This window comes from Silurus meridionalis, chromosome 20 (assembly GCF_014805685.1).
Source record: "Silurus meridionalis isolate SWU-2019-XX chromosome 20, ASM1480568v1, whole genome shotgun sequence".
Taxonomy (NCBI): domain Eukaryota; kingdom Metazoa; phylum Chordata; class Actinopteri; order Siluriformes; family Siluridae; genus Silurus; species Silurus meridionalis.
The window spans coordinates 2,167,668-2,192,500 of record NC_060903.1 but is presented as its reverse complement, the minus strand read 5'-3'; the positions used below and the strand labels follow the sequence as shown (position 1 = coordinate 2,192,500).

General features: G+C 40.0%; 1 protein-coding gene across 15 annotated transcripts in view; it reads right to left on the bottom strand.

The window, feature by feature from the left end:
* Positions 1 to 21,956, bottom strand: part of dlg1b (discs large MAGUK scaffold protein 1b) — a 70,344-nt gene extending 48,388 nt beyond the window's left edge. For 4 of the 15 annotated variants that reach the window (XM_046875989.1, XM_046875996.1, XM_046875995.1 and 1 more), the window contains exons 1-3: positions 21,279 to 21,955; positions 18,265 to 18,396; positions 11,551 to 11,720 (exon numbers count right to left, since the gene is read on the bottom strand). In XM_046875989.1, coding sequence (XP_046731945.1) covers positions 11,551 to 11,720; positions 18,265 to 18,396; positions 21,279 to 21,297 — 321 coding nt within the window. In that variant the 5' untranslated portion in view covers positions 21,298 to 21,955. Of the gene's footprint in view, positions 1 to 5,304; positions 5,598 to 11,550; positions 11,721 to 18,264; positions 18,397 to 21,278 lie in introns of those variants that run through there. The other 11 variants (XM_046875991.1, XM_046875992.1, XM_046875998.1 and 8 more) reach the window with 4 other exon arrangements.
* Positions 21,957 to 24,833: the final 2,877 nt, after the last annotated feature.

The window sequence follows — 24,833 nt, the reverse complement described above, 5'->3', positions numbered from 1 at the left end:
TAACAAGATGTAGAACGCAGCAGGGGGAGGACTGGGGTACTAATGAGAACGTTGTAGTAGTCACGACTCACAAATTATGTTTAGCTAATTTTCTTAAAGGAGTGAATCTGCGATATGTGCTGCCTCGGTCGATTAACACGACAGAATCGGAAATCCATCTGGGATTTTAACTCTCCTCACGAAACCCGCTCATGCAGCAGGAACATAAAACCACGTGGCGAGATGGAGATGCACAAGCTAGAGCTCCATCCAGTGCTGTGAGTGAGTACTGCAGAACTGACAATCACTTTATAAGGTCTTTTTTAGATTGTTTACAACGGATTAAAAAGTCTAGCAAAAAATTTAGCACACAAAGTCTCTGAATGAGACGACTGTTAAATCTGACACATGAACAGCGCTCAAAAATTATATTAATGATTAAAAACAATACACTGCACACCACTGAGAGGTGACATGAATCGCAGTACTAATATAATATTGCCATATTACACTGCAAAAACATTTCAGGAATGGTTTAAGAAACGTTGACAAAATGTTCAAGGGGTTGACTTGGCTTCCAAAATCCCCCCAAAAATTCACAACCCACAAATTCTGAAAAAAATCAAGTATCTGTAACAAAAGTTCAATCTACATCGCAAGACTTAAAGTTTTTGTGCCAGACACTACAGCACATCTTCAGAAATCTTGGGAAATCCAGGTCTTTGAGAACTCTGAATTGTTTAGAAGGTACAAAGGAAACCCCACAATATCCGGCAGGTGGTTTTATTGCAATGGCTGATGGGTCTAAGGACAAGCTTGTGCATGATACTTGTATTTAATGCAAATATGAATACATTTTACACGTAGTGCTTTAGGAGACCAGTAGAGGGCAGCAGCTCGATGCAAACACCTAAAACTCACGTTTTTCTACTGGATAGTGAAAATATCATTATCATTACACATTTTTGATCATTTTGAATAAAAAATTTAAAAATTAAAATAAAAAATTTAAAAAAATAAAAGAAAAAAAAAAAACGCTGAAGGAAAGGATTTGTATAATGGAAAGAGCCTCAAAGGAATCTTAATCTCCAGATAGGTCACCTGACCTGACCACACAGACACCCGCTTTTAATTCAGCCGCTGTTGATGTAGTTTATTTGGCCTCATGTTACGCTGTTGATATGCTGTACTAAAGACTTGCGCTAGCTATTTTTGATTAATATCTTTCTCTTGCTCAGGGACATCCCTTGGCATATGGCTGTACCAGAAGTAAACATCTCCAATGAGCTAGTGAATTTACTCCAACATCAATAACTCAGCTTTTGTTTAAGTGCTGGATGACAAATCTGATCAATCCTGGTTGAAAGAATTGCAGACGTCACCCGTACACAACACAACAGCAAAACCACTGGAGTTCCCCAGTCTGACCATGAAGGGGGTTAAAGAGTCAGTTTGGTCACAAGTGGCAAATTTCCCTCAGGGGTTTCTTTCTGTCCGGCTCAAGTTTAAATCCCCTGATTAGCAACAGACCAGATCAGTCCCAGTAAAGGAGCCTGTGCTTTTTTGCCACAGTAAAGTAGGCGGGGCCTATATATGTTATATATACCTGTTAAGAGGTTGTATATGCCCGATGAGACGGTGAATATACCCGATGAAACGTTGTATATGCCCAAAGAGACCTTATATATGCTGATGAGACGTTATATATGCCCAATGAGATGTTATATGTGCCTGTGAGTTCTTGAGACGGTGTCTTCTAAGTGTGTTTTTAACGTCCAATGAAAGAGGGAAGGCCCAGAACTCTGTCAGCCTCAAAGAAGAAAACATGTTCCTCCACAACGAAATTAATTTATTAAATAATTTACTGTTGGCACAATACAGAATCTCATGATTCCACCACTGATCATGACTGATTCTTTGACTGTATTTGACCAAACCTAGGAATGAATTTCCACCTCCTTAAAAAGTTACTTTCAGCACCTGTTGTTTAACTGTACACTAGATGGTGGATGTAATATCCGAGGTCTCATGATACCCATTTGTGTTTGTGTGAGTAGCAGAGGCCACGAGCTGCATTACTCCTTCCCCAGAGGAGGGGCAGCTCGCAGCACAGAAGAAAAGCTGTCGATCCCTTGTTGTCCCCAGATACAGAGCTTGTACAACAGCGTGACAAACAAACAGCGACTGCATTTAAACATCAACTTAGCAGTGTTCGGGATCTGCTTACAAATCTAGTTCTGTGTTCAAACCACGCTTTAAAATGAATCGGAGAGGTGTGAAAATATCAGCTGTGTGTGGTGTACACATGAACCACATGAGAGCTCTGCCCTCTCTGAACCACAGACACACCCTAAGCCTCGGTCTATAGAGTCAGCAGAGTCCTTTTACACAACCTGTACAAAATAAATGACTTTGAATCCTCTAAATCCAAATGCTCTCAAAAAAATGTAATTTGAATTTTTGTATTTAAAAAAAAAAATGTTTTTAGGAAATGATTCATGGAGTAAATGAAGGCAAGGACTGTTGATTGGTAGAAAGCTCCATCAGGTAGTTAGAATAGAATAGAATAGAATAGAATAGAATAGAATAGAATAGGGTTCAGAGTGCAGGGTCAGCCAATAAAAAGCACCCCTGGAGAACAGAAGGTTAAGGGCCTTGCTTAAGGGCCCAAGAGCGGCAGCTTGGCGATACTGGGGCTTCTAATTGGTAACCCAGAGCCTTAAACACTCAGCGAACACTTCACACGTCCCTAATTAATCTTAGGACTACTGGTTAATATTTTTACAAGAAACCAAAAATCCTTTTAAGTAACTGATCAATTTTGCCCATCAGCCAGAAAATGAACTAAAATTCCATGTGAAAGAAAGAAATCGGCATCACAAACTTCCTTCTCTCGTTATCGATGGAAAACATTCACACGTAAACTGTTCAGTCGAGAAAAAAAAAAACTCAGATCAGATTCACAGTCACTTATTTTGATGAAGAGATGATTAAGAGCGTGACTTTTGACCTTTAAGAGTGCTATTTAAAGAGCATTGACGCTAATGAGCTTCATTACTTATGCTAGTTTGCAGCCTCCGGCCAGGCTAATGCTAACTCAAGCTAGCAGGCCTCATATCGTATAGTCGCTGTGGCTTCGGTGCGAGCGCTCTGTAATGAATGCAGAATGTTAATGGTTCGTTGTTGGAGGTCGTTTTGTTGGAGTGACGAGGCAGCAGCAGTCACTGGGAAGATCATTAAAAGGGGAGTGGAGGAAACACAGCAGGCTGTAAGAAATTCCCGACAGACAGACAGAAAGAAACCAAAAGACAAACACAAAAACAGCCAGGGGGGGGAAGAGAGAGAGAGAGAGAGAGAGAGAGAGAGAGAAACAGAGAAAGGGGAAGAGAGAGAGAGAGAGAGAGAGAGAGAGAGAGAGAGAGAGAGAGAGAGAGAGAAAGAGGGAGAAAGAGGATTTATGTTAGGCGGTAGAGGAATGAATAGCACAAACATTTTTGAACTTATTAAGTGTGACTCAGAAGCAAACACACTGCTCACAACTGGAGTGTGTCTACCAGAAGACCTCACAGGAAGAGAGTGCAAAAGAGAGCAAGAGAGAGAGAGAGGGGAAGACAGAGAGAGAAAGAGTAAAAAAAGAAAAAAAGAGAGGGTACATGAAACCCGAGACTCCACTTTAACTTTAACTGTAGAAGTTGTGATTAAACTCGCTCTTCATGAGTAATGTTATATTTCCAAATATGCATTGGAGGAATGTTGAAGGTCAGCACTCGAGTCCCACAGAGCTGCTGAGATCCAACTTCTGATAGTCGAGCGCGCAATCCAACAAACGCTGCATGTTTTATACACGTGTTTAAATCACATCACATACCACAAGTTTTTATGAGGATGAAATATACATCCATCAAAGAAGCAAACGAGTGTAGCGTTGCTCTCTGGGTTGGTGGGACAACAAGCTGTCTTTCTGCTGTCAATCAGCCAATCATGGACCTCGGTGAGGTTGTGTAGGAGAAGCAGGACAAAAAAAAAAAAACATGGAGGTTTTCTTCACGTCCTGGAAGACGCATGAACAAAGGATATCTCAGGAACAAGGAGGAGTTTAACACGTTACGTAACAGGAAGACCAAATCCTCTTCCATCGCTCGAACCATATCAGATCAACACACACTGGAACACATTCGTCACTCGAATAATGAATGTCATCATTAGGATATAGATGAGTATTGTCTGTTACTGCATCGATTAAGAATCGTCCACTTCCGCATTGTGATGCATCATAGAAACGATTCATTTTAACACCCCCTAGTCAGGTGGGAGGGGCATATTTGGGAGAGAGGGGAGGGGCGGGGAACTCCCTGCCAATCAGAGCAAAACTAGCCAGTGGTTGTTCCCTGCCAGCTCATGCATGTGGCAGAGTTCATGCATGTGCCAGAGTTCCCTGCCAGCTCATGCATGTGGCAGAAGATGACGCCCCTCTGACGCTGCAGCTAGAAAAGACGTGAACCTTGGCTTTACGTGTATCTGTGGAAGCACGTTTTTGCTCCGCCTGCTCCGATTTCCACTTGTAATTGACTTCAACTCCTGGGATTTGAACACATGCCCGTCTGGTCACCACTATAAAATGATGAGCGAATAAATGCCATAACTTCAATGAAGAGTTTCACAGGAGTCATTAAGTGCTTTAAGTGCAGGAAGTTACTCAAGGTCAGGGGCCATGTGCTGGAGGTCAGAACACAACCGCCGGGACATCAAAGCGTGAAGAAGTGCATGAAGGACAACCATACATCCGGATGGCGGATGGCATCCAAACACACACACAGCTGGACCAATGCTGTTCGTGTAAATTACGATAGATGTGGTGATGATTTTAAAGCGTGACGCATCATACTTTTGTCCATTTATCGTTACATTTAATGATGTGGAACACCAACTTAAGAAGAGTGTGTTCTCTGTAAACCTGCGTTGTGAGATGCACGCCCTCATTTCCACCTCAACGCTTTATCTTAACTACATGGCATTTTATTTTTAACTCCAAGCAAAAAAAAAAAGAAAAGTGGAACAGGGAAGACAACCACTGTTCCAAACCACAAACATGTCATCAACATTCTCTGTAAATGGACGATGCAGGAAAAACTCAGTCTCAAATGCAAAAAAAAAGAACTGGCAAGGAAACTAAATCTAGAAGTGAAGATAAAGAACGAGATGTGGCAATTACGAGTATTGTGGCCTCGTCTCAAATACTCCCGCACTAGACAGCATGCTAAAATACCGAGCCATGGAGATTGACTACTTTGAAGTATTTGGTTTGGGATGCGGCCGAGGGCTTACCTTCGTGGTAACGAGACAAATGCAGTCCATCTTCTCGCACGGGACAGAACAGGAGCAGGGCTCGGCCTCAGCATCTCATTTCATGCCTTCGTTTCTTCAGAGTGTGTGTGTGTGTGTGAGTGGGTGTGTATGATAGAGAAAGAGCGAACGAGAGATAGAGAGAGAGAAAGAGTGAAAAACCCACCACTTCCATCTAACCGTAAAGCCTGTTAGTGGAGGAAGCACCATAAAAACTTCCCAGCACTGAGGGGATTTTGGGAGGAGTGAAGGGGAGAAAAAAAAAAAAGGAAAAAAAAAAACCCGCGCTCATGGCTACGACAACTCCTTGGCATTTGCATGTGTTGCCAGATTGGATTTTTATCTCCTGTCTCACCTAGTCAAAGATACGAGAAGGATAAGGATTCATTTGATTTGTGATGAAATACAACACATCATCAAATATCTCATATTAAACGTGACTAATAGCAGTAATATCAGTAGCACCACCACTGCTGGAGATCATTGACATGTTATAGCATGCTTATGACACTTAAACGACTCAACATCACAGCCATCACGACAGATTCCAGACACCACTGTACTCGTCGTCATCCCAAAACGACAGAAAATATTTTTCCAGAGGTATCTGCTTTCAATTTTGTGGCAACGGTTTGGAAAAGGAGAACTTTTGGGTGTGTTGAGGTTTCCACAAACATTTGGCAAACAGAACAGTATATAAACAATACAAATAATAATAATAACAACAATAATGAAAAGAAGCCTGAAATAATGTCAATATATTTGTCCCTTGTGCTTTTCACACTAGCAAGTGAGAAGTCTATTAAAATCATAATGTACAAAAGGTATGTGCCTATTAAAAAAAAAAAAAAAAATTATAATAACAACAAATCTGCACTCACCCTCTTATTATGGCGAGTGCACAAAGTGCGATTTTTAATATTTTGCAATTGTTGATTTTCAGACTTTACTAATATAATCCCCATGACACATTGTAGGATCTCAGTTGTCATAATATCAGACTGTACGACAGTTAAAATCTGTCACACACACACACACACACACAAGAAAAAAACTTGTCCAAAGTTTTACGTCATCAATCCGTGACACGTTCAGACCTTCGAGTATTTCCATTACCGATAGCTAGCAGCAAACAAAAACAATTTGAAGCGTTAATTTTGCTCATAACATGCCTTGATGATAAAAACAGAAAAGAAAAAAAAAAACGACGAGGACGTGACAAAGAGGACGTTATGGATTTCCAATTCTACAAAGCAAATATACAAAGTCTCTATATCCGAGATCACCAGACACTGTTTCTGACACAAGTTTAGACTTGAAAATGAAATGAACCCTAATGACCATAAAGCCTCCGACTCGCATCTCATATGCGGACCTGGACACGACACGGCACCATTTCATAAGTAAATCCTGGACAATTAAATCATAATAAACCATAAACACAACCTGGAAATGCAACGTAACACTGTAACACTGTCCCTTCCTGAACTCTGCTTCAGCACACACACACACACACAAAGTAAAGGTGAGTAATAAAGTGATAAAATAGTGATACTGACTAAGTAGGTTTAATCTGCCACGTCTCTAATGCACGAGAATAAATATTTGATCACATTATTGTGCCCAGCAGAACTCAGATCTTCTACAGGTTCCAGGATGTGTGAAGGAATCGGCAAAATTTTAGCAAACCTGTATCTATATTAAAAAATTAAAAATAAAAAAAAAATCCTATATCGATGAATTGATTACATTAATAAATAGGGTGATGTGACTTTTTTTTTTTAAATACACATGAGCTGGCGATATAAACTTTATTTTTTACAACACGACCACCTCCTGTTCTTCAAAATCTTGAACACCAGAACATCTGTAAGTGGGCTTTACAGTGGTAATACAGTCAAAGAGCAACAAATGATATTAGAAGTGCAAAAAGCTGAGAAAAAAAATAAACAACAAAGCAGAAATAAATCCTACTTTTGAAGCACATCTTAATAGCCTGGACAAAAGTATTGGGACACCAGGCTTTTCTAGTTATATTTGTTTTTTTCCCAAACTTGGAGGAATGTAACCGTATGGGACATTTGGATGCAGCGGCACAACATTTTATTCACATCACTTGAACTAGGAGACCCAAACCTGTTCCAACATGACGGTGCTCCTGTGCACAAAGCTGGCTCCATGAAGATCAGATTTCCGATTGGAAGTGTGTGGAAGATCTCCTGCTATAGAGCTCTGACCTCAACCATATTAGGATGAATTGGAACGGCACTCCAGGCTTCTTCACCACATATGACTTTACTAACACCCTTGTGACTGAATAAACAAATCTCCCCAGAATTGTGGATTGTATTACAACAGCGAACGGGAATTAAATGTGGAATGGGATGCTTATATTTATATAAAAAAATAAAATAAAAAAATAAAAAAACATCTTGTGGTCAGGTGTCCACACACTTTTGTCCATATAATGTATTTTGCGGTATTTGTAGGTAAACACCTACACAAATCACATAGAGCTCGGCAGGACTGCCACAGCCGGAGTCTAGACGTCTAGAAGAAGGCTCCAGCTCCAGCTCTTTTAAATCCTTAACACCTCTATTACATATAAACATCTTTAACACCCTTACACATGTAGGACACATGCAGGTCAGTAACAGTGTTTTATGAGCTAGATGAGAACATCAGACAACCAGGACAACCATGGAATGAGTGCTGAAGGAAAATAAATAAATAGACTGAATGCTGTAAACAAAACACCCGCTGAAGAAAAAGCCGTGAGAGATCACCCTCCCACCCCGGAGGGAAGCGGGCGTGGCTCTGACACCCCCCCAAACCCCGCCCCCACCCTTCCCCGAGCCCGGATGAATGGAGGCACGGAGACACATGAGTCTCTCTGCGACGGGACAGAGAGAGAGAGAGACGGATAGCGACCCATCTCCAGGGAACAGGACAACAACGAGCGGGAGGAGACTGACGGCATGCCCAGCATGCGACCGTGTGGGACGCCGAGCCGGAGGCAGTACTTACTCGGTCCAGCTCGTCGGAGGATGCTTTGGCTTTAGCAAGCACATGGAGGATTTCGTATAGAAGAGGAGAATCCTGAGATTAGCAGTTTCGTATCAGGAAGAGAAACAGAAAGAATACATTTTAACGGAAGGAAAGACACACACACTTAATAACGTCTATTACAGGATTCTTAAGCGTGAACTCTTCTTTCAATGTACACTACAATTACCTATAAAACAAGGTAAACACATTAGAAACAGCCCCTTGTTCACATGAGTCACTAATGATGCTTGTAGATTGTGGGCGTTTCGTTTTCCAGCATTTCAAAGTAAAAAAATAAAAATAGTAACCAAACTGTAGCCTACAGCATGCGATTTACTCCAGAGTACTTTATTTTTTAACAATTGTTTCATATGCATCCGTACATTCTAACAAATTGCTGAATAAACGTGAGGAAATTGGTGGTTGGATGTCTGTTTCATGCCCACTACATTCACTTCGTACAGACTACGAGCAAATTAGCATCGCAAGATCTCTGTAATACACTGATCAGGCATATCATTATGACCACGTGCCTAATATTGTGTTGGTCCCATTTTGCTGCCAAAACAGTCGTGACCTGAGCATTAACATCATGAACTTCCTCAGCAGTTTGAGCTACAGTTGCTTGTCTGTTGGATCAGAACCACACGGACCAGCTTTCGCTCCTCACGTGCATCAATGAGCCTCGGCCTCCCATGACCCTGTCGCTGGTTCACCCCTGTTCCTTCCTTGGAGCACTTTTGATAGATTCTGACCACTGCAGACCAGGAACATCCCACAAGAGCTGCAGTTTTGGAGATTTCGTCAAACTCGCTCAAATCGTACAGCAACACGTCAACTTTGAGGGCAAAATGTTTACTCGCTGCCTAATAACAGGTGTCGTTATGAAGAGATGAAGAGATAATCAGTGTTATTCACTTCACCGCTCATAATGTTATAATGCGTTATGCATGGTCGGTGTGTCTACAGCTTCCAGAGGCAGCACTGATCTTTCCTCATTTCCTCCAAAGTCTTGTGATCGAATATGCACCAAAAAGACAAAAGGATTAGTACACCTGACTTTTCCAGCCATATGTAGTACCTTCACAAACCTGTAGGAACACAATTGTGTAGGACGTCTCTGTGAACACCTTTGGGATGAATGTGAACGATGACTGCACCCCAGGCCTCCTCACCTTCTCACCTACATCAGTACCTGACTTTACTAACACCACTATAGCTGAGTGAATCGCCTCAAAATCTAGAACATCTTTCTAGAAAAGTGGAGGATATAACAACAGTAAATGGGGTCTAAATGTAGAATTGGATGTTTAGAAAGCACACAGTTTTACGGTCAGGTGTCCACAAACTTTTGTCCATACAGTGTAAATAATATACTTTTTCCAAAATTATTATTATAAGTCTCATTAGCAGATTAGTGAATGATGTCGTATATTTACTTCATTCTGCATTCAAGAAAATTGTTTTTAGAAAATTGGAATTTGTCCCTCTTTCCTTGTTGATTAATGGCATAGTGGATGAATTTGAAAGCATAGTTTCAGTGAACAGAGTCTTTTCGAAAATACTTTTTAGTCACAAATTCAGCCAAGATGGTGGACTGTACAGCAAGTTTGTCATTTCGTTATTATAAGTGTTGTGTAAACATCAAAAAGATATTGTTTTTTAAAGATTTTGGCGTATTTGTTATGACTCGCTTCCCGGTCTATATTCTCACTCGCTTTTTACAACTTTATACTCCTGTGTTACTCGCAGCAACACCTCCAACTCACTGTGGGTCCACCTAAATTAAATTTAAGTGAAATTAAATAAACTCCAGATGGAAATGACGCAGCACGAGGACGTAAGCGTTTTCGGACGTTTAACTGTGGATGAGCAACTTTTTGGCAAACGATAGAAGACGATAGTGTGGATACGGATCGTTTTTAGACAAAAACGCAGTTTTGAAATTTATCCGGATTAATGTAGATGTAGCTTTATATGGGACTCAATTCTGACAAAACAGTCCACGTTTGTCTTTTTTATTTTTACCAAAAAAAAAATAATTAGGTCATAATTTATTCAACAAAGTCAATGTCAATAAAATCGACACAATGTAAAAGAAAAAGCCACACATTTTTTCAGATTCTATGACACAGCGAATAGGTGACGTTAGATATTCATAACCCTGAACACTCAGCTGTCAGAACAGATGTAGGTAAAGATTTAATCTGCTGTCATTTGACAAAGAATATTATAATGAGATAAAATAAACATCTGAGATTCTGTTCAGTCCGTTTCAAAGTTTATGAGACAGAGACAAATCTCGTTAAGGAAGTACTGTTTCAGGACCTGGAAGTGTATGTGTGTGTCTGTGTGTGTGTGTGTGTGTGTGTGTGTGTGTGTGTGTGTGTGTGTGTGTGTGTGTGTGTGCTGCCACAGTGTTTTGATGAAGATGTCATCAGGTTTGAATTGGTGACAGCGTTGTGTTAGCAGCCAGAGACTGCAAGTCAAACCTAATCTTAGAACAACTCTCGTCAGTGGACAGTGAGAATTAGGCTGTGTGTGTGTGTGTGTGTGTGTGTGTGTGTGTGTGTGTGTGTGTGTGTGTGTTTTCACACCAATACTCGACAGACTTTACACTTTGGTGAATTCTGACGGTTCTGCAGATGTACTCGTGTGTTCGGTAAAGAAGGTGTAGCTGCAGATCTACACTACACCGTATATAACTGCTCTTTTTGCCCTTTTGACCTTTAAACCATCTGGCTTGTATTTAGGACAGCTGTGAAGGCTGTGAAGTCCCTCCTACTCAATCCGAACGTGCCAACATTGTTGATTAGAAAATCCCATAATGGCAAGCAAAGAGAGAGAAAAAAGTTTTTTCACCAGTCGGGTTTAATTTAGACACTCTTTCACAAGGCTGAACTGTAAACAGCTGAAGTGTGTGTGTGTGTGTGTGTGTGTGTGTGTGTGTGTGTGTGTGTGTGTGTGTGTGTGTATAAATATATATACATATGTGTGTGATAGCACTTCTGCTCTGTAAAAATAAAAGCGATATTTTCCCCACCAAACAAAGTGTTGTATTCCAAGTGCTGCGTCAACACTGCGCACTGAAGCGCACACACACACACACACACACACACACACACACACACACACACACACACACACACACACACACTTGCAAACACTCGTCATTCCTACCTCTATGCTGGTGCTGATGCTGGGCATCGTATCTGAAGTCCCTGTGGGACTCTGGAGGCTGGAGAAATCCCACAGGTTCATGGCAGCTGGCCCGGGGCTTCCGCTTCCTTTCGCCGGCTCGCTGCATATCTGATTATCCAATAAGGTCACTTCGTAAAATTCCTGGATATCTGTGAGAAGAACGGTGGAGAGAACACGATGCTGAAGGGTCTTGCTTTTCAATTCCGTTTTTATTTCATTAACACAGCTTTACAGAATTCACGCTGAAAGTTTTGGAAGTATTTTTAATGCAGAAACAGTACCAATTTTCAACATTCTCATAAACGATTAGAACATTTAACACCGTTTTCTCATCGGACGTCGATCAGTAACTGTTAATGCAGTAAACGAGAACGTCTCTATTGTAAGATTAAAAGGAGTTCTAGGGACAGATCTCTAACAGCAGAACTTGTGTAAGATGGAGAACAGGAGAGAAGATGTTAGCAGTCAAAACATGGCGGTGGAAACCTAATGGTTTGTTGTTTTAGAGCAGGGAAATTTGGAGACTTATTCTGGGTGAAAGAAACCAACATGGCAACCATTGCATTCTTCAACACAATGCAATTCCGTCTGGACTGCGGCTCATTGGACCGCATTACCATCACATCACCATCACTTGTTTTATTCTTATGTCTGCCACTGAAGAAACGTTCAAAGGGGATGCGGTTTTTAACACATATTAATAATTAGCAGAACCTATTGTAAATTCTCTCTGAAATTGCGCCTTATGGAAATTTGGATCTTGGCTCTTAAAGGAAAATAAACAAAGTATATAATACAGTTACACTTATAGACTTTTTTTTATCCTCCAGACTGCTCTTCCAAATCGGTAGCTTTAAACCAAATTAAAAGTCCAAAACAAAACCATTTAACAAAATCCATGCTGGGTTTTTTCTCAGGGGGGTTTTGTGGTGTGATGGTGGTGGTGGTTTGTATTGTTACTATCAGTATTGTTATAATTTGAACTAAATAAAACGCAGAAGAAGAAAAAATTTGATTATTTAGAAATCAGGTGAGCTTTCAGGGCTCCACACACACGACTGTCGTTTTTGTCGCTCTCACATGGTAGCTATGCGCTATGCTATAAACACAGAGTGCTATTAATCCTTTATAAGCGCTTAGAAAGGTCGTACACGGCTGCTGCAACGTCACAAATACTTTAAGTCTTTCTAAAAGCTCAAAAACTCTTTATAAAAAACTGTGTGGTGTGTAAACCACATTACTAGAAGGAAGCAGTTGTAACTTCTCTAAATGAAGGGGAAGTGACCTCAGCAGTCCACAGCTTTTTATCTATGCTGCAGAGATGTACAGCAGAAGGAGGGACGGGGCTAAAAATACACCCAGGATCACATGAACGTGCAGGGCCGCAAGTGTAAAGGTTTCTGTAATGCACACGGGTGGAGGTGTTTCCTGAAGCACGGGTTCACAGCTACTAATAAAAGCTGCATCAGTGAGATGTTTCAGTCTCGGGAAGCTTCACAGAGGAACTCAAATGAAGTACGCTTAGCTTGGACAGTCAATTATAATTACTATCAAAACATCAAAGAGCTGCAGGACGTTCGGATCGATTGACATAAGAATTCTGATGTACAGTTCAGAGAGGCTTTGCGGCCACATGTCAGACGCTGAAGCTAAGCTTCTGCTCTGCGGCAGTAAAATGAGCGATTAGCTCAGACAGACTGTGTAACAGGATAAAGATCAGAGAGACGGCATGATGAGGGACATCCCTTACAACCCCATCCAGATTGCACTCACGTGTTCGAATGCTCTCACCAAGCCCAGGCACAAGGAGCGCCGTTTAATGCCACATACGCCAAGAAATGTTCACACACGTTATCCCACACTGATTATCTCCTCATCATGGCACCTGTTAGGGGGTTGGATTTATTATGCAGCAAGTGAACATTTTGTCCTCAGAGTCGACGTGTTAGAAGCAGGACAAATTGTGATGGCTGGACGACTGGGTCCGATTTTATCGTATTATGCAAAGCGTCAATATGGCACTATGGGAAGAGTTTTCTCACAGCAAGATTCTCGCCGATTCAAATTTTCCACTGGGAAGCCAGATTCAAAACATTTCCATAAGTTTAATTGTCAGAACAATCGTGCCAATAAAAGCGTAACTGACGAAAACAGGACTGTGTTTAAAGGATTATTCTTTCATGACCTTTAGCTGAATTTAATCAACCCACAAAATTCCTTCAGTCTCACCCTTCCAGTCAAAACAAACCCTTTGCTATCGCCGTGTGCTGCTTCCTGGCTTTTTCAGTATCTCATGTTTCCTGGTGTCCGTCTGGAGAGAGCTCTGTGGTGAAGCTAGCCATAAAACACAGCTGGAACTCATGTCTGAACAAATTGCCCTCTAAACCACAAGATTACAATTTCACAAGATCAGTTTTACCTCTTAACCTTCATCACAAAGCGACACTGTAGCACCTTCACAACCTTCTCACCCATACCCACAGATTTCTCCATACCCCAGAGGTCCCACCTCCTTCACTGGGACAAACACACACACAGGCATGTGAAGTTTCCTTTACTAAAACAAACACACACGTACAGAGGCCACATCTCCTTCACCACAACTATCTTTTCAGCAGTACTCACATGGACCTTAGACACCTACTCAACCCCTAAAAGTATACAGACCTGCATAAAACTTTATTCATCAGTACATAAACACTAATGAAGTCTTCAGAACTTACATTATCTTTTGATCTTCTGCCATTTACCACAAAAAATGGCTGTAAATAATTTATGGCTATTTAAGAGTGTAAAAAAAAAAACATGTCCAGGTGAGGAAGTGGAGTCGCAGCGTAATTATAAACAGACTGCGTCGTGTGAAATGAAATTTTCATCCGGTTTGTCAGCAGTTCATTAGTGACTGCGTGATCATTATTCATGTGTAGCAGACGTGTGTAAATTCACCTCAGTCTGGTTTTAGAAACCACAAACACTTCCATTAAACATTTCCACAAAGCTCTATCGGCAGATATGAGTGTGTGTGTGTGTGTGTTGGTGTGTGTGTGAGAGATGATGATTCAGTCGTGCCTCTTGCATGAGCTGGAAGGTTTATGTATTTCCAGTGGACTTCACATTTATCTCAGAATATAAATGTGTGAAATATGTTTTTTGGAGGTAGAGGTGAACTTTTTTATGACCTCCAGATAACGCCCGCTTCCACATGAATGTAACGTAACTAGGGTTGCAAAATTCCAGGAATGTTCAAGACTGGAAACTTTACATGGGAATAAACAGAAATAAATGGGAATTAATGGAAATAAACTGGAAATTTACAAAATTGCAGGCGAGTCTTTAACGGGGAATCTTGCAGACCAAATTGAATGCAACTTCAGTCATTTTCATTAATTACATGCACACAGCAGACTTACTACAGGGTCATGGAGGCCACGCCCCCCTACAGGCACTGTACAGTCCTCGGTAACACAACACGCATCATTTCTATAATCCTGCAACAAAATAATCATCAGGAAAAAGTCCATCCTGCAAATCATTCAACGCAAATTACATACAGTACAGACCAAAAGTTTGGACACACCTGCTTATTCAAAGAGTTTTCTTTATTTTCATGACTATGAAAATTGTAGATCAAAGTAGCCACCTTTTGCTTAGATTACTGCTTTGCACACTCTTGGCATTCTCTTGATGCCTACTTTGAAGAACCTACAATATGACATATTTTCAGTTCACTTTTTTGTTATGTATATAATCCCACGTGTTAATTCATAGTTTTGATGCCTTCAGTGTGACTCTACAATTTTCATAGTCATGAAAATCAAAAGTTTCAATATTTTATTATACTTTATTTATTTGCATGCTAATGACCAAACAAAATGTTTGTATATGATATAGTTTATAAAATTTCCCTATAAAGTTTCCAACTTTAAATATTTCCCAAATTCCCCAGAGGAAGTTCCCATGGAAAGTTTCCGGAAAGTTTCCAACCCTAAATGTAACCAAAGTAGGACAACAGCGGCTACTACTTCAAGCCAGCAAAAATAATACATTGCCATATCTGGCCACACCCCTCAAACGGCGAAACAGGACGTTGACGTACTACACGTGACCTCCCAATCCTGGTCGTTTAAAAGATTATATCTCCAGCATGAAACTAAAAAAAACAATCGCCATTTTAAACGATCTTTCTTCAGAAGATTATAAGATCAAATCCCAGGACATCTGCAGATGCTGTTGTCCTTTAATCCTTATCTATTCCGGACCTGCTCCAGAGACTGACCCGGCTCTCTTTGACCCTGCACTTCGTCACGTGAGGTTACGGTATGCAAAAGACCTCGGACACCTTCATGGCCATACATTAAACAAACAGAGCTTGAGGTCCATTCTGCGGTATGCACACGTAGGTCATCGATAGCTGTGCAGTGAGCTGTGCATTCGCGTTTAGCAGTAAATCAGCGGCTCTGGGATTAGTCCTGGAGTAATCAAGCCTGCTGAAGGATTACATAGAGTCTGTCTTTTGAAAAGAATTAGGAAAGAGTGCAGCAGCTGGGATACTGGAGCTCAAATCTATGATGCAAGAGCTGCACGGTATAGAAGTAGAAGAGTGAGTATGCGTCATATCTTCATCACAGAGGAGGACGATATCATAAAGGAATTAGACCTACCGCAAGTAGAACATCGGATAATCGATGATCGGTAATTCATGCCATGAAAGCAGGAAGTGGTGATTAGAACTAAGGGCGTGTCCTAAACAGTATACACCGTGTCTACACACGTTCCAAAAGTAAAAATTTTACCAGACTTCTACCAGGAGCATATTAGGGAGGATGGTGGATGCTCCATACTTCAAATAATTCCATGTTCGAGTCAGGAGTTTCTTCCTCTCTAAACGCTCTGCTTGCTGTTGAACAGACGCTGAACTGTGTGTACGGCATTTAACGGTGGCTCGCTGCGTGTTTGACCCGTTACGTTTTTATTCCTCGTAAAAACTTATTATGCAAAATGTAGTAGGATTTTTTTTTTATGAAATGGCGTGTTACAGTAAAAGTCTCCCCGAATGGAAATACTTCAGCAAAACACAGATACGTGAAAAAGCTACTCGAGACCAATAACAAATTACATTTACTTCATTACAATCCACCACTTTGTGCATTAAGAGATATAAAATCAATGAACTTCCAAAACAGTGCATGAGACTCTCCTGTGCACTTCGTTGAGTTTAAAAGGAAAGTGCGTTCAGAATTTAATTTTTCCACCTGGCTGGTTCTAATCAAGTATCCTGTTACTCTGTAACAAAAGCAGCAGTCAACCGTGTGGTCCTGAACTCTCCTGCACAAGCATGTGACTTACTGCAGGTAAACGCAGAAGAGAATCACTTTTCCACTTAAAAAAAAAAAAAAAAAAATTAAATTGGCTATTAGTTACATCTAAAAGGAAGAGAAAAGCAGTTGCAGCACAGGCTGTGGTTCGAGATGGGAAGCTGACCCTCTGGCGAACTCGAACCTGCCACACCACATTCCTGCTGCTCGCTTTTCACGGCACGTTTGTTGGAATAAACCGGTATTATTCATACAAGGCGAGTCTGTGCTCGCTAGTGCGTGGGAGAAAAGAGAAAAGGTGAATTTTACAACAATCGGCTCAAAGTGAACGGTTTTAACCCGAGCAACATGTCGGCTGCACAGAATCCCGGAAAACCGTGCCCATTTTCACCACACGAGTGACTTATGACCGACACCTTGGCGTTTAAACACAGACCGCGGCCGGTGAAATGTCTCATCAAGCAAACCCATTCAATGATGTAGATTAACTCTAAAGAGTTAACAAGCAGAACATGTTCATTCGTGTAATCACTTATGTTATAGCAGCTATAAACGGTCTTTTCTTCACCAAAATCCTTTCATGAATGAAGAAAAAAAAAACAGATTGGTTTGTTATCTAATAAAGCATAAACTCCATAGTTCTGAAAATATCAGAAAATCAGAGACACTAGAATGCTACAAAGTCCTGAAACTGGAGACTCCTTCCGAAGATATCAGAATCAGAAAGACCTTTATTTTGTCAAGGAATTTGTTTTGGTGACAGAAGCTTCAACGTTTTTTTTTTTTTTTTTATAAATGATAAATAAAAGTAAAAAATTGAATAAAAAAAATATAAAAAATAAAATTTGTTTAAAATGAATATAGAAAAATGTAATAAAAATGGATCGACTGATTGATTTTTAAATTTGATTAAATAAAATGGTAAACGGTTTACAAAAAAAAACTACACTAATTACACAATTTTTTTACGCATGAGCTGTTGCTGTAAAAATGATGCTACACGACAATAAACTCGTTAAAATAAACCTTCGCTGTCAGAAAACCGATCTTCATCTACCTAATCGAAATCCAAAATACAACTTCTGCACTAGAATTCATTTTCATGTCGCTTTGGATGCTTCGAAATTACCTGAAGTAACACCGCCTGCAGATTTTCAGCTTGAATTTGCATCTTATTTGAAAGGCAGAATCAGTATAGCAGTTCAGGTTGTTCAGTATCTTCAGTAAATAAACAGGAAACTAATTTAATTGTACTTTTAATCAGAAGGCTGCATTGCACTTCTAGTAATAACTCCAAGGATGAAGAAGTTCATTGTGGGGAGAGAGAAAAAAAATAAAAAAATTAAAAAAATCACAGGAAAGGAAAAACTGAAGGTACCTATGAGAGCCTGGAAGAGGTTACTCTGGAAGATGTCGATGACCCTCTGAATGGAGTGCCTCAGCTGTCGGTCCTCGGTGTTGTTGAGTTTCGTGCGATATTCCTCCAAAAGCAGCAGAGCCCGCTGAGCATCTAGGATGAACGTTAAACATTTCAAGATCGCAGTTTTTATTGCTTCAAAGCAGCGCCACGTCTCTGTAATTTCATCAGCGACAGTCATAACGGTTTTCTCCAAATTCTGGATGTGGTATGAACCCATCTAAAGTACATCCAACCTATGGCACTACATAGAAGCTATAATACACATTATATTGTAGACCTATAAAAAAAAGAAGGTGGACTTTTGAGATTTGCTATATGAGATGTTTCAAGTGAACTCAACCAGAATACCTTTTGAGATTCAACCTATGGAAATGTACATGGATGCTCAAGGTGCCAACGTCATTGTATACGTGTAGGAATATATTTAGGATGTAGCCTAAGAAAGCATACAGGTTAATGTATAGTGCGGGATACTCCAAGTGGGTGCTTATTTGGAATTCAGCCTACAAAATAGAGCCTATGAGTGGTATTAAAGATCGAAGTTAATACACAACCTATTTGGTGCACTTATTATAACGTGAGCGCTAAGACATACAGCAGTAGTGATTATAATACCATGTACCCTAACCCCTATAATGCACTCAACCCTGTATAGTGCACCTATTTATAAGTGGATTAATTAGTGTGGACAATAGGGAAGTCTAATGACGAGTGTAGGAGTATGTTGTGGTGTAGTTATACACTAATTAGGGCACTTATTTAAAGTTCAGCCTATACAGAAGCATTTTATACAGTAAGCTCACTCCTGTTGTCCTGAAATCATATATAGAGAAAAGTTATTGCATCCCCTATGATTGGAGGATGATTTGGGATTCAGCCTATAAAACTAATTAAGCCCATCTAACTTTCACTTTGAACAAATCTTTTGTTGTTGAAGGGTTTTACCACTCTGTGGTGCACTTTGCTAGTGTACACTATGTGCATTTGGGATTTGGCCATGTATAGGTGTTTAAATAAGTAGCACTAGAAAAAAAGAGGAGATCTCACATCCTATATAGTGCACCTATATGTTATGTGTATTTGGGGTTCAGCCCTGAGATAAAGTAAAACTCCAAAAAGTGGTTGTTTTAAACCCTTTGTAATGCACTTACACACTATTCATTTGGGATTCAGGCTATAAAGGAAATACATGTCTAACTGAATCTCTGTACAAAACTTCACATCGTAAAGCCTTTATGATGCGATGTGTATTTGGAATTCAACAAATAAAACAGAAATATGCAAGAATTTAGATCATGTGAAAGTAGGAAGAAAAATTCTATCATATTCCCAATGTAGTGCACTTATACACTATGTATATTTGGTCTATAAATTGGATTTCTTTCCACACTGGAAAAAGTAGTCACCCTTTTTATGCACTTATACATGTATATTTGGGATTCAGCCTATAAAGCGGAAACATGGCTACACTAAAGTGGCGATCGTACTCACTTTGGAATGTACCTACACTTTATGTATTTGGGATTCGGGCCTGTAAATACAGTACAGACCAAAAGTTTGGACACACCTTCTCATTCAAAGAGTTTTCTTTATTTTCATGACTATGAAAATTGTAGTCACACTGAAGGCATCAAAACTATGAATTAACACGTAGAATTATATACATAACAAAAAAGTGAACTGAAAATATGTCATATTGTAGGTTCTTCAAAGTAGGCATCAAGAGAATGCCAAGAAGAACCTTTGAAGAACCTACAATATGACATATTTTCAGTTGTTTCACACTTTTTTGTTATGTATATAACACCTTGTGTGTCCAAACTTTTGGTCTGTACTGTATATATATTATACAGCATATTATACAGGCTGAATCCTATAAATCAGATTTTTATCTTACACACTTTGTAGTGCATTTATTTATTTTTATTGCTGCTATTGTGCAACATTTTGTTTACATTTTTGAAAATTACAATGTTCACTTTACTCTTTTACACACCGCAGTGTGTAATATACAACTGGTTTACTGGCGGCGCTATTTTGTGTTTTGTGTATTTGTCTTTGCACCGTCCTGTACTGTCTTTTCACCGTCTTGTGTTGTCTTTGCACAGTCCTGTATTGTCTTGCACTGTCCTGTGTTGTCTTTGCACCGTCTTGTGTTGTCTTTGCACCGTCTTGTGTTGTCTTTGCACCGTCTTGTGTTGTCTTTGCACCGTCCTGTATTTTCTTGCACTGTCCTGTGTCGTCCTTGCACTGTCTTGTACTGTCTTTTCACCGTCTTGTGTTGTCTTTGCACCGTCTTGTGTTGTCTTTGCACTGTCTGCACCAGGTTTGCACCTCACCACTTAATGTGTTGAGGACACTGGTCCTCAGCCCTGTGTTTTCTGTGATTGTTGTTGTATGTAGCACCAGGGTTCAGGAAGAACGTTGTTTCGTTTCACTTTGTACCGTGTCAGATATATACGGTTGAAATGACAATAAAAGCTTTTTGGCTCTCGACTCTTATACACTATGTATATGTAGGATTCAACATATAAAGCGCATTCATATCTACCATAAGCTGGATATGTAACATTACACCATTTTATGCACTTATACATGACATTTATTTGGGAATCAGCCTATAAGCATATCTACACTAGAATAAGTGGTAATCTCACACCCTATGTAGAGCACTTGTTTGGTTTTCAGTCTCAAATACCCAACAACAGAAGACCATAAGTTAAGCTTTGAGAAACTGGAAAACATATGTGTGTGTGTGTGTGTGTGTGTGTGTGTGTGTGTGTGTCCTGGACTGAGGATGCATTTGAGACTTTAGGTGTTTAGTGCATGAAAATGTGCAGTACAGACCCTCTTTAAAAGTCTCCCCCTGATTAGTGCACTATTGAAGGCATGGAGTGTCCAGAGCAGGTCACTGCTGCATTGTGTGTGTGTGTGTGTGTGTGTGTGTGTGTGTGTACTTCCCTGGCACTCACCTTTCTGTCGGACCGGCATGGTCGGTTCGGTCGGACTCCCAAAGTGTCAGAACTTACAATGTTCCGACATGAAATCCGGATGTACTCGTGCAAAAGAGCTGTCAAGAAACCGAAACCGAGACCGAGTTCGGGGCGTCCGCCAGGTTCGGGTCAGGCTAAAACCGACTAGCTTTTGGCTAAGTAAGCGTCACTTTGTGTGTGTGTGTGTGTGTGTGTGTGTGTGTGTAAGCTGACAGCGGCGGAAAGGGAAACCGGGACGGTCCAGAACTCTTCTTGTTTCCATTCAAGCATGCAAAGGTGGTAATAAAAGAGGCGTTTAACCCGCACACAGCACCATTTTGTCACTAGATGACGTGCAATGTTTAGAAAAAAATAAAGTGAACGTGTGCTGACGAAAGCCGAACCTTCTCCGAGCTGAAACCCGCACTTTGTTTCTGATGCACACGTCGTTTGTCCAAAACTTCCAAATATCCCGTGGAATCTCGTTAATTAAAAAAAAATCTTCTGCACAGCGTCAAACTTCTCTCATTATCTCCTCCTCTTCTTCTTCCTCCTCCTCCTACTGTTTTTTTCCCACCCCAACACTTCTTCTCCTTCTCCTCCTCCTCCTTCTTCTTCTTCTTCTTCTTCTTCTTTCCCCGATGTGTCACAAATTCCAAACTTTCCACCAAGATGGCGTCCCGGGGCTGGGAGACGGTCACGTGACCAAAGAACCTTCGCCTTGGCCGCCCAATCATGGCGGTGAACTACCTACAGCTCGGCGTGGGGAAGGTGAGACCTGACACTTCCTTAAAGGAGACAAGCGGAATAAAACTTCCAGCTGGGAGTCCAACCTGATGGAAAACATTTTCACAATTTTTTTTTTTTGCTTCAACTCAATTTTTTGAGGGTTCAAAATTAAAATGTAAAAAGAAAAGTCACCTTTTCCTCAGACAGACAAGATCATCCAAGTTCTGTACCCAAGTTCAAGTACCCACATGTTTGGCACTGATTACGACATTTCTGTTTTAATATCTGACGTCTGATATTCCAATGATCCCTCAAGATTAATCTGATCAGCCATAACATTATGACCGGTGAATTAAACAACACTAAATATCATAATAACTGTTAATCTGTGGGACATATGAGGCAGCAAAGTGAACATTTTGTCTTCAAAGTTGATGTGTTAGAAGCAGGAAAAATGGGCAAGCATGGATCAGTCAAGTCAAGTCAAGTCAAGTTTATTTCTATAGCGCTTTTCACAACAGACCTTGTCTCAAAGCAGCTTTACAGAAATCAACAGTGAAGGTGAATGGTGTGTGTTTATCCCTGATGAGCAGCCATGGCGACTGTGACAAGGAAAAACTCCCTTAGATGTTATGAGGAAGAAACCTTGAGAGGAACCAGACTCAAAAGGGGAACCCATCCTCAATTGGGTGACATCAAGAGTTTGATCATAAATCTTTCAACAATACAGAACACTGGAGAGTGAGAACTAACATGAGTGCTGGAGTATAAGATTATAAGTAATGTTCTTTCTACAGTCTTATACAGTCTTTATGGTTATAAAACTAGGAGCTACTGCGCTCAACATTTGTGATCATCACAGATCCAGCACCAGCTTCTCCATGCCAGAGCCTTTAAACACTCCAGGAGGTCCAATGTCAAAACTCCACACATGTAGCGGGATCCAATCAGTGTATTCCCTTCACCACTGTCTTTTATAAATAAAATTTTCTTCACGCATTGCTACATGCTTATGTTGATAAACTGCACATACACGACAAAGAGCTTCCCAATTGCATTTTTCAACACCCACAGAAGAACACAAACTTTGTACGTTGCAATGCAGATCGCTTAAAACACTTTCAACTTAATTAATTGGGGTTAAAGTCTGAAAGGCAAAATTTGGAAGTTATTTCCACTCACTTCTCTGCCAATGAAAACTACATTTATATAAATATATTATTAAATTGCTTGTTTTACGGCTCCGCATGAACAATTCCAGGCCGTCCTCTGTTTACACGTGTGCGTTTACACACACGAGCACACGATTTTTTTAATATGTCTAAAATAATACCAAAATCTCTTGTGGTAATGTCTTGTGTCAAACAAATCAAGTAAACACGACAAGCCATTTATTGTGTTGTCTAAAATTCTATCATCTCAGCTTCAGGTGCTCCACCAATTAGCTACATTTTGCACACTTTTCTGGCACCAACCTTCAAAGATGGAATCTGATTGGTTCTTCCCGTGTCCCTGCTCTGGTTTTCAGTAGGAAAGAAAATTTTGGGAAGTGCGATGCAATCAATTTTTTTAGAGCAGCAGCAAACACTATTCTTATCCGATTCATGTTGGATTGAAGTAAAGACAGGTATAATTAGGATAAGTCGCTTTGACTTGTTGTTGTTTTATCAGTGCTCCATACGATAGATAAAAATGTTCATCTAGAACATTTCATCTAGAAACTGATGCACAGAAAACAAACCCATTCAATAATTCCACACAATTCAAGATTTCAGCCTAACTTTTTTTTTACTCATCTCAGTTCTGAAGTGGGATGTACCACCAGATTATCGTTCTCAACTTGGACTGTGTTAAATTTCAATTGAAACCACTTTTCACTGACCTTCTTCACTATAGATTTCAATTGAATGCAAATTTATGCATGTGTAATTATGTCAATAATGCTTTTAGCTACTACCACAGATTACCCACATCTAGATATTAAAGGCAGGTAGACATGATCAAAACATTTTTAAATCCACAGATGTTCACTACACACACACAAACACACACACACACACACAGCAAAGAGAAAGATCCAAGCCCATGTCTCTTGAAGCGCATGTGTATCCACGCAAACAACCAAAGCCATGTCCTAGATTAGACAGAAGTGGCTGTAAAAGAGCTTTTTTTTTTTTGATGGTGATGTTTTATGAATGACCCTCTCTTATCTCAGAGCATCTATCTCCTCTTTCATCTGTGAAACAGCTGAGAGCTCTGCATTGTATGAGACATACACACACACACACACACACACACACACACACACACACGCAAAACAATATGATTTATGATATGTAATATTTTGATGTGTTTTGGCATTTCTGCATCACACACAATGATGATGAGATGTTAATTTAGGAAAATCTAAACTGAAGAAAATCTATTTATTTGTAATTTAAGATGAAGAAATTGTTTTAATGTGATGAAAAGGGGCGAACCTTGATGCTCAGGATGAGAAATTTTGAATACAATATTCTAATGTATAACTACTTAGAAAGGGGAAAGGCAATACAGAGATTGCACCTTATTCAGGAGTTGAACCTTTTAGTGTGAGTAAACATGCCTCAGAAATGGTACATAAGGAAATGTGTGTAAGCATTTAGACTTTTTATATTGTTTTCATTTATTTTTATGTTGCATTTGTTATGTAGAGGTTTTGTTTGCATTGAAGCGGAAGGCAAATTTCTAATCTGTGGCGTCTAAAAGTGACAACACTGACTAACTAACTAACTAACTAACCAACTAATCTGTTTCCCACTGAAGCTTTGAGTAACATAACATTCA